General features: G+C 39.0%; 1 protein-coding gene across 1 annotated transcript; it reads left to right on the forward strand.

The window, feature by feature from the left end:
• Positions 1-396: 396 nt before the first annotated feature.
• gucy1a1 (guanylate cyclase 1 soluble subunit alpha 1) lies at positions 397-10208 on the forward strand. The gene is made up of 8 exons (XM_041036982.1): positions 397-784; positions 1052-1119; positions 1808-1896; positions 2006-2721; positions 4793-5278; positions 6802-6945; positions 8437-8591; positions 8896-10208. Exons 1-8 carry the CDS (start codon positions 545-547, stop codon positions 9056-9058), a joined length of 2061 nt encoding a protein of 686 aa, XP_040892916.1. The 5' UTR covers positions 397-544; the 3' UTR covers positions 9059-10208.
• Positions 10209-10518: the final 310 nt, after the last annotated feature.

The following is a 10518-nucleotide window of genomic DNA, read 5'->3' on the forward strand; positions in this document are numbered from 1 at the left end:
TCTGTGGGAATACGGTGGTAAAATAAACTACACCATGAGGACTACAAACACACATTGTGCAATACAGGCACGTACACTTGAAGTCCTTATGTGACTATAATAGAAATATGAGTATTCGTTTATGGGGACCAGTTTCATATAATGGGACTCAGTCCAAAGGCTGATCTAAATAAAAAAAAAAAAGTCCATTGCATGCGAGGAGTCGCCTGGAAATAATTTCTCATTGCTGATAGGTTGTTGCAGCTGCACCAGCCCCACTTGCGCATGGATTGGCCTGGTGCTCTTTTTTCTCCAGTTTCTCATTGGCTTTTGGTAATGATAGTTCCCTGCCATCATTTGCCCATGCAGTTTTCAATGAATATTGTATGTGGTCTCTGGCTTTGGTGCCTGATCATTTGAATCAGCGGAGAGGAAAGGAGGAAAGGTATCCTGGTTGAGCACACCAGATGATGGAATTTCTCCCAGAGACCGCAGCTGCTCGACCAGGTCTGTCTCCCTCCGAAATTAGATAAGAGAGAAGAGCCAGGAGATTACAGCGGGGAAGATGTTCTGCGCGAAGCTGAAAGAACTGAAGATATCCGGAGAGTGTCCATTCTCCAGCAGCGCCAAAAATAATGAGCTCGGAGACTTTGAGGAGCGCTCAACTGACGCCGCGGATTTATTGCCTGTTTCTAAGGACGTGCATGGAAAAATAGGTGAGGATCTACCTCGACAGAAGACCAGCAGAGCCAAAGTTAACCTGCATACACTTGGAGAGAGCATCCGCAAATTGGCATGTCCCGAGGTGAGTAAAAGAAAATACATTTATTAATATTCAGTTCATGCAACTACCATGCTTTACATAGATTATACCCCAAATGACATTAATTTGACTCTGCAATTGGGTTTGTCGCATTTCTGGCTTAACACACACAACCTGCCTGTTTATTGACTTGAGATACAGACATAGTTGTCCTGCTGTCTTTATTTTTAATCGTGCCTCTGTAATTGAAGCTGCTTTTAAGTCTTGACAGACGGTGACCTTTAACTTGGTGAACACTTTGTCATACAGTTTCAAAGACTGCATGCTGCCCTCCATCGAATGATGAGACTATCAGATCACACCGGGGACTCTGAAAGGTAACGTGTGTTTGTTTTTGTTTTTTTCTTTTATTAATGCAGGTACCACTAAGACATAAATAACAACTACCCAGACTGCCACAATTACTAACACCGCTGCTGTAAATTATAGGCCTATAATACCACTACTACCACAGCATGTATTCCTATAATAACAATAATAATGCTAAGGTGTTACAGCCTCATTTGACCCTCTCTACTCTCACTACTAAGCTGATACTAATGATGATAACAACAGTAATCCGTGATGGAGACTCAGGCTGCTATGGATACCTGGAGACAGAGAGAAATCCCTTACCAATCTGCTGAAAACACATTACTATAGCAAACAGCAAGCAGATGCCACAGTTTTGTTGGGTGCAGCTTCTCAAATGTGACAATTTTTTTAAAAAAAAATCATGTGACAGTAAACTGCATAATTTTGTTTTAGGACAGCTGGCCAGACAAAACAAGACATCTGAGGATGTCAGCCTAAGCTAGGAAATAACTACAAGCATTTTATACTTTTTTTTTCTAACAAAACTCTTAATCAATTAATTGAGAAAATATCTGACTCGTGAAATAGGATAGATCATGAAAATAAGAGGTAGCTGCAGCTATGGTCTGTTTTCCAGCAACTGAACAGTTAAGGTATGGTCCACCGAGCACTGGTTTATGTGTCTGACTTTGATATTTATTGTCTCTTCAGTCCAACAATTTGCTGCACAGGCAATCAGAGTTGCAGTGATGAAGCAGAGCATTTAGTGGCGATGATAAACATTTACTCAACCAAAACAGGTAAATGTCAAATCTGAAACTCATTGTACAAAACATGTAATTTTCATTTTAAAATTCGGGGTATTGTAGGCTTCCTGTCTTCACCTGTTTCCCTTCACGTATCTGACAGCAATCCCGATGGAAGCTTTGAAAGTTTCTCTTGGCGAGGAGCTCTTCAACATGTGTTATGAGGAGGACGGACACATTTTGAGGGTGGTGGGGGGAGCTCTCCATGACTTCCTCAACAGCTTCAATGTCTTGTTGAAACAGAGCAGCACGCCGCCCAACCCGGACAGAGAGGATTGTGTAAACGAACCCTCGGTGCTGTGCTTAGACAAGGATCCGGGTCTGCTTACTGTCTATTTCTTCAACCCCCGCCCGACCACTCAGCTCTTTTTCCCTGGAGTCATCAAAGCTGCTGCCCGCCTGCTGTATCACACCACTGTGGATGTGTTGATGGACCCCCCCAGTGCTAAAGACAGCATCTTGCAGTCCAGCCCGCAGCCCAGTCTTCTGTACACAGTTGTTGTTAAGGATGCTAAAAATCTGAGCCCCAGTCCACTGCGGGCTACCTCAGCTGGGACTCTTCCTACCTCCCTGTTCTCCACCATTTTCCCTTTCCATCTGATCCTGGACCAGGACTTGGTTCTGGTACAAATAGGACATGGGCTCAGGAAGAGACTGACCAGAAAGGATGGACTGAGGCGGTCTACAACTTTCCAAGAACACTTCTCTATTGTCTCTCCCCAGATCAAATGTACCTTTCAAGGTATTCTGACCATGCTAAACACACAATTTATTATTCGGATCAAACATGGAGTCTCCACCACAGATAACACGGGGAAGGTATGTCGAAATCTCAGTGAGATATGACTTGAAATGATGTCGGTGACTAACGAGGCAGAAAAGATCTTCTGATCATCGTCTTAATTTTAAAGTAAGATGGAGAAAAAACAGGCTGTACATAAGCAATTGGGCTTATTAGTGGTATACTTGGCCTGAGGCAGAGATCAACATTATACCCCCAGCAGAGATCAGAAGCAAATGTCAAACCATTTTATCCATCAAAGGCACAGCCGTGCTTGTGCTATTTATGTGAGGGTGCTCAGCAATTGATCGCCATGACAAGAAAAAAAGTATCAGTGAGTAAACATGACAGTGGTGTAATGACTAATGACATTCAGTCAGAGATGCTTTCACTTACTATAACAATTAGTCCTCCGGTGGTAATTTTACCTGTAGCTTTAGTGGCTACAGAGTCCAGGTAAAAATCAGTGTCTCCGTCCCCTACATCTGGGGTTGATGATGTATTACACAGTTGACAAGTCCACTATGCACCAGCCAGACTGAAATGTCAACAAAGGTGGCACATTCAATTTTAATTATGTTAGCTATGTATTTCCCTACAGCTACTGTTGTTATAACAGTTCAGATGACTAAGGGTTTACAGCCACAGCCTCAGATCTTAAATTGATTTTTGTTAGCTTGAAATGAGCTTTTTTGAGTAAATGTATTAATTGGCCAGAGCGTGGTGTTAGTCAGAGCGAAATAAATAGGTAAATGAATGAATGATACAATACAATAATGAATAATGTTTTCCACACAGGTTTACCTTATGCTCTGATTATGTAACTGGTAGGTTGTTTTCTTTGGTTATTGTTAGACTGTCAACAATGATTTCACACTCAGTCTGCTCAGTCAGAGAGACAGGGAAGATGTAATGGTGGCAGGAGTAGAGGACGAGCCATGAGAGGTCGAGAAACGCAAGGGAGACGGAAAGAAGCTAGAGCAGCAGCAGCAGCAATAGTTGAGCCTGAGGAAAGCGTAGAGGAATGTTGCTGAGAGAGGACGACTGCAACTTAGGTGTATAGCCCACTCACAGTTAATACTTCTTCATCCTCTCATGTTGGACTGAGGGGCGAAAGGACGCTACATTGACTCACTGTCTCCTCTTGACTTACCTACCTAAGTGGTAGTACGAGCTGTGATGGGCTGGGGCTATCTGGTTAGCATGATAACTTCAGTGGACATCTCTGCAACGCAATATGTAGGCACCTTTGACACAAGCTGAAAAGGGTTATTTTTTTCACATTCTTTTGATAATCTTAGTTATTTTTTGGACATCTGTGGATGATAAGAATAGTTTTGAAGGCCTTTTTTGACCTGATGATGGCACAAGATGAAGTCAAGGGTTCACCCACAAAAACTACAAATATCTGTATCAACTTTAATGGCAACCCATCCAACAGTTCTTGAGATGTTTCACACTGAACCACAAATGTTAACCTGATGTTGGTGCTAGATGAAAAGTCAGAGAATCACAAAAGTCTCCAAGAGTCATCCAATGGGGACCACAAACATTTCGATAAAATGTCATGGTAATCCATTGAAATCGTTGTTGAGATATTTCAGTCTGGACTGAAAGTTGTGGACTTGACCTACCGACTGACATTGCGATCCCTAGAGCTAGTGCTGCCACCATGACAAATAAAACGTGCTTGAGTTAGATGGGATTTTTGTGTTTTTTGAATTTGTGTTCCACTGCAACATAAATAAACATTTCGGCTTTGTTTACTTTTGTGGCTGACAGACAGCTGCACACAGCTGCAGTTTCATAAAAACCACACAAGTGGCAAGTTTGCTTTTCTTTTCTCTAATGTTTAAATTTCTTAATTCCTTAAGGGAGTTTATGTATGTGTTGCTTATTTAAAAATGCACACATGCCACACAGAGAAATGGGAAATTTATACTTTAAGAAAATATTGGTCTCTTGCTACAGGATGCTGTCTACATATTAATCCTAATCAGTGCTCTTTCAAAAAACAAAGTATTGAGCGGCGAGGACAAAATTAATTCAAACTAGCTTCAGCAAATTCCACCAAATGACCTTTTCTCATCATATGATTTTTCCTTTCAGCTCATGGACCTTAAAGGTCAGATGATCTACGTTTCAGAGTCCAATGCCATCTTGTTCCTGGGCTCACCGTGTGTGGACAAGCTGGAGGAGCTAACTGGTCGTGGCCTCTATCTGTCAGACATCCCTATCCATAACGCACTGCGTGATGTAGTTCTGGTTGGCGAACAGGCCAAAGCTCAGGACGGTTTAAAGAAGCGTCTGGGGAAGGCCAAGGCAGCTTTGGAACAGGCCCACCAAGCACTGGAGGAGGAAAAGAAGAAGACAGTAGACCTCCTGTTCTCCATCTTCCCCGGCACTGTGGCACAGCAGCTGTGGCAGGGACAGACAGTCCAAGCCAAGAAGTTTGACAGGGTTACAATGCTCTTCTCTGACATCGTGGGCTTCACGGCTGTATGCTCCCTCTGTACCCCAATGCAAGTCATCACCATGCTCAATGAGTTGTACACCAGGTTTGACCACCAGTGTGGAGAACTTGATGTTTACAAGGTAGGTTAATGGAACATACTTTAAGAGCATACTGCCCTGAAGTCAGTAAAGCTCCCTTTAATACTTTTTGTAAAAGTATTAAAGGGACATACTTTCATGAGAGAGAGAGCAGACACTAGTCAGTTAGACTCTTAGAGTGTAATGTAAACAAACCAATGTCAATTAACAAAGCAACAAGCAAGAGTTTAATATTCCTGCATTTTTTAAACAACAATTTAAGAGGAAGTCACAGTATTTCTTGGCATTTTACCAGATTAAAAATCTTCTGATTTTTTAAACATCTTCTGCTTAGTTTTGACAAATATACTGATATCCAGTTCTTCGTAAGATCTTTAAGAACCCTGCAGCCAGGGTATTTAAAATTGCAATATTTCAGCATTTATTTATCTATTTAATGGTTCAGTTATATAGTTCATTGTATCTCCCAAAATGTTTGTCATCACTACACAAATAACACTAAATCCCTTTTATTTTAAATTATTTAGGTCTTTTCATTGTCTACAAACAGTCACATTTTAAGATATTTGGCCTAAATATATCAGAACTAGCATGTGTACACTCCTCTTCATGTCCTTAAACCTCCTAAATCCCTAGAAATCTTACTGAGGACATGACCTCAGTGTCCTCAATTGTATTTATGGCCCTGTCTATAGCTCACTAAATAAAATCTGCTTTTGAATAGATTGTTGTAAATGTAAAAACATATTAACTACAGTGGCTGACAGAGTCAAAAACAGCTGAACTTTTTTTTTGACAAAAAATAATTTAGCATGTTATGTGCTAGCGTAAGGTATGTTAGGTAAAATTATTATCATCATCAAAGGCCTTCACAGATTTGAAATTTAATCAACAAACGAGCAATTTCGCTTTATAAATTTGAAAGGACAGACTGTAACTCAACCAACTACCCTAGTGTCTGCCAGAGGCTGTTAATCTCCAGGGAGGTTGGATAATGTAATCAAAGTGTCATGAAAGCATAACACACAGAGCAGCATGTTTGACAAATATCTCGTAAAACGCTAGGAAGTCAGAGGTTCCTTCAGGACCCTGTTTCCACTCCACATGTATGATCCTAAAAATAGTTTCACTTTGTCTCTGCTACATAGCTGCTGAGTGCTCTGTGGTCCAGATTTACACGTACAAAGACGAAGAAGAGGAAGAAAAAACACTTCTGGACTTTTTAATATGGCCAAGGATCAAGTACTATTACAGTTTAGGTTTTATTACTCCTTATTTCTTGCCCTCTGTGTTGTACCGCAAGATGAAGTGCAAGTCAGATTCTTAATCAAAGTTCTGATGAATATCCACTTCACATTTGTCATTCCGTTCAAGTTTCATTGTCTTCATGGCCCTTCACAAATTTAGCACAGTTTTAACTTTCAGGTTAAACTAACATAAGCACAATATGAGCTTAGATTCACATAAGACAGCCCTTGACTTTGGTTGGAAGGGGGCACAAACAGCTTCTTTATTCCGTGGAAGTTGCCAGGTTAGAAATCATTTTAACGATCCACTGTGTTCAGGTGGAGACCATTGGTGATGCGTACTGCGTAGCTGGTGGCTTACACAAGGAGAGTGAGACTCACGCTGTCCAGATTGCACTCATGGCCTTAAAGATGATGGAGCTTTCAGACGAAGTCATGACGCCAACTGGAGACCCAATACAGGTGAGGCTTAAATACTGCATACTGTAATACTTCTTATTCAACATGATTATGCAACTTCACCAACCCAAGAGAGTTTTCATGTGAAGGCTTTTTTTTATTAAAAAAGCTATGTTTCCTATTTGAAAGGGCATGATGCCTTCTCTAACAGACTGAATGCACTGAAAAAAAGTTTATAATTTATTATTAAAGTTGTAAGACATCCTCAGACCTTTGCCTTTAAAGTAGATATGCGTTTGATCGATGGTATTACTAAATTTCAAATATTAATCGATTAATTTCAACATTTTTTTCAGGTTTTCAAATTGTCTTTTTTATCTGTAGAGACTCTTAAAAACGATCAAGTGAATGTTAGCTAAACGTATCCCTTGAGCTATCACATTTGAATACTTTATTAGTATTTAGATATGTGAGTTTTCTTGCCCAGTGTCATTTTATCAGAAAGGATCTGAGATACCATAATAAAAATGGCAAATTAGAGGGAAATTTGTTTGCTATAGTTAAGAGTGGTTGTGCTCACCTTTGTTTAATTACATTTAAACCAGGGAAATTCAGCTTGTGGACACTTAAGTTTAAGATGTTAAAGGATGAGGCTGATGATATTCTGTTTTGTTATTGACAAAAAAAAATCCCATGAAAAGACCAAAACCAATGTGTTAGCCCATATTTTAATACTGTCTGACCTATTTGCCCTGTCAGAGGCTCCCATTCTCAAGTCCAGACTTTCATTTTTAATAATAGATGAATAATTTCATAAAACAGCTTGGCTCTGTAGTATTTAATGATACTTAAAGGCACCCTGTGGAGTTTTCTTAAAAACAAAGAAAACTGTTTACATTCAGTATTAGACAAACGCAACTGTGTGTCCTTGAGGTCTAACAAATGAGATGGAATGTCTTCCCATCAAACATTTGCAAAGTTGAATTTTCAAAGTATTTTAAATCTTGCATTGTTTACTGTCTTCTTCACTCTGTTCTTTGGCACATTCCTACGTTTGTTCACACTTGACTGCTAGCAACTGTTGCTGAGCATAGTAGCATGAAATCCGGAAGGCCGGAATGTGTGTTACACTGCCGGCAAACTTGAGCATGTTTATGTGTGTCCCAATGCACATACCCAATACAAATGGGGACCCACTCATAAAAAACATTACTACAGAATTCCACTAGTGGTCAAAAACTCCACAGGATGCCTTTAAACAGGAGTAAATTATGTATGTGTTGCTATGAACTATTTTCAGCTGCAGATTTGGTGTGCTGGTGAGTATTTACAGCAGCAGGACAGTGTTTGTGTTGTTCATGTTGTTTGAAGAATCAGTTTATAGTCAAATTTGGATTTCTCATGGGATTTGTGGACAATAATAAAAATATATAACATCAGCATTATCCTTTAAAAGTATTGTTTTTATTGTGTGAAACAAAAAAATTGATTAGGATTAGGGATTAGGGTTACTTAGGAGCTATACTGATACCAAGTGTTGAATGTTTGTTACAGATGCGCATTGGCCTCCACACTGGTTCAGTTCTGGCTGGTGTAGTTGGGGTGAAGATGCCACGCTACTGCCTTTTTGGGAACAATGTCACACTGGCAAACAAGTTTGAGTCCTGCAGCCAACCTAGAAAAATCAATATCAGCCCTACAACCCACAGGTGAAGTAACTCTGCAAATATTATTATTCCTTAGTAATAACTCTTTTCTACTCTCTCAAAACATAATATTTGACGGAAAGGCTCAGAAACAACTAAGTATAAACTACCTTATGTAAACAGTTGATTGATTTTAATGAGCCAGTACTGTACTGGTGTAATTTGTGGTTGTTGCAGAGAAAAAGTGCTCAAAGTGCTCCAAGTCAGGAAACGTAACTTTTAGAATAACACTGTGTTTCTTCTTGTGTCAAATAATTTGCCACATTGTTTTTAGATTCATGTTTTATTTGCGTGCTCTTTGTCCCAGATTGCTGAAGGATCGGCCAGAGTTTGTCTTTGTTCCCAGGAGCAGACAGGAGCTTCCGGCCAACTTCCCAGAAGACATCCCTGGTGTTTGTTACTTTTTGGAGGCGTCCTTCAAAACTGACTCTCAAATGAAGTCAAGCTGCTGCACAACCCAGAATTGCTAGATATAAAGAAATATAAGCGTATGTAGTGAATAATACAGTGCAAACACCATGTATATTTTGTTTTGGGTTGTTTAGACATTGATGATATTGTCCATCAGTCAGACTCTTGCAGCTGCTTAATTACAGAGATGTCAGTTTGCTGTCAAACATGTGTCTTGTCTCTATATAATTATCTGTTTGTACAATTGTAGTGGAAAGAAACACTCACTTCCTTAATTTTTCTTCCAGAATGAGTCATCTCTCCAAATTGTTTTCCAAGCTCACACTGCAGACTGTCAATGACAGATTTTGAGACAGATTTTATGTCATTTAAGACGTATAAAATATATGAAACTTACAGAAAATGAGGCCAAAAATGGCATACAGTATTTAAAACATGTAGCTGTCTTTGAATGGCACATCTATATCATTTAAATATATCATCTTTCATAATGTAGATACGACTCAGAAATACATTCTGGATGTTGATTCTCAATGTGATGTTGTTAAACAGAGTGGTTCCTCTTGTCAAGGATGTTTTCTGTAAATTTCTGACTGTTCCATTCACATCTGTCCAGCTTTGGTACCCGCTAAAGCACCTTGGCCTTGGGATGGCAGAAAAAAGCAAGATTAAAACTGACCTGACTTTATATGTTTCAGTGAACAGAATTGTATGACAAATAGCACAGAAAAGCTGAAGCAAATATTAACATTATTTAAAGATTTATGATCAAATGAAGTGATGCACAGTAGCTTCAGGTGCCTTATGGGAATTATACAGGCAGGATTGCAGATGTTAGAGTGTAAAACAGGTTATTTTTGGTTACTTTCACCAGCTTTTTCTTTCTTTAGATATGGTTCAATATGAACTTAAATGTCAATAAGTTTCTTCCAGACGTTTGTGGTTCTGACTCAGTATATATTTGTAATAATATGTAACTTAAACTTCCATTTATTAGACATGAAGCATTCCAAGATTCAATTTTCCAAATATAAGTAACTTTTTCACTGTACACGTTTATACTATATTTATTACATGAGTTTCATAGCACTCCTTTCCCATACAGAGGGAATATGACACAACAAGAATACAATGAATGTTCTGTTATCACTCATAATGATGTGCTTTAACCATTATTGTAATGTAATCAAACCGCAATAAATATTGACATTAACAGAGATAAGTGACTGGCTCTGCAATGTACACAGTATTCTACAATATAAAAGATGTGCAGTGTTGAATTAGGGTACTGACAAACTATTCTGCAATAGTGGAAGTATTTTTATGTTATGTACTTATATGTGTAATTATAATTTTAATAAATGGGCTACAATGTATTGGTAATGGTTAAACAAGCATATACAGTTGTTAAAATTAGCCCCCTTTTGACCTGGTACAACACTGCATTTCTATTTAGAAGTTAAATCCATATTGAGAACAATAATAATAAAATAGGCCTATATATTTTAACATTTGCTGG

The sequence above is a fragment of the Toxotes jaculatrix genome, chromosome 4 (assembly GCF_017976425.1).
Source record: "Toxotes jaculatrix isolate fToxJac2 chromosome 4, fToxJac2.pri, whole genome shotgun sequence".
Taxonomy (NCBI): Eukaryota; Metazoa; Chordata; class Actinopteri; family Toxotidae; genus Toxotes; species Toxotes jaculatrix.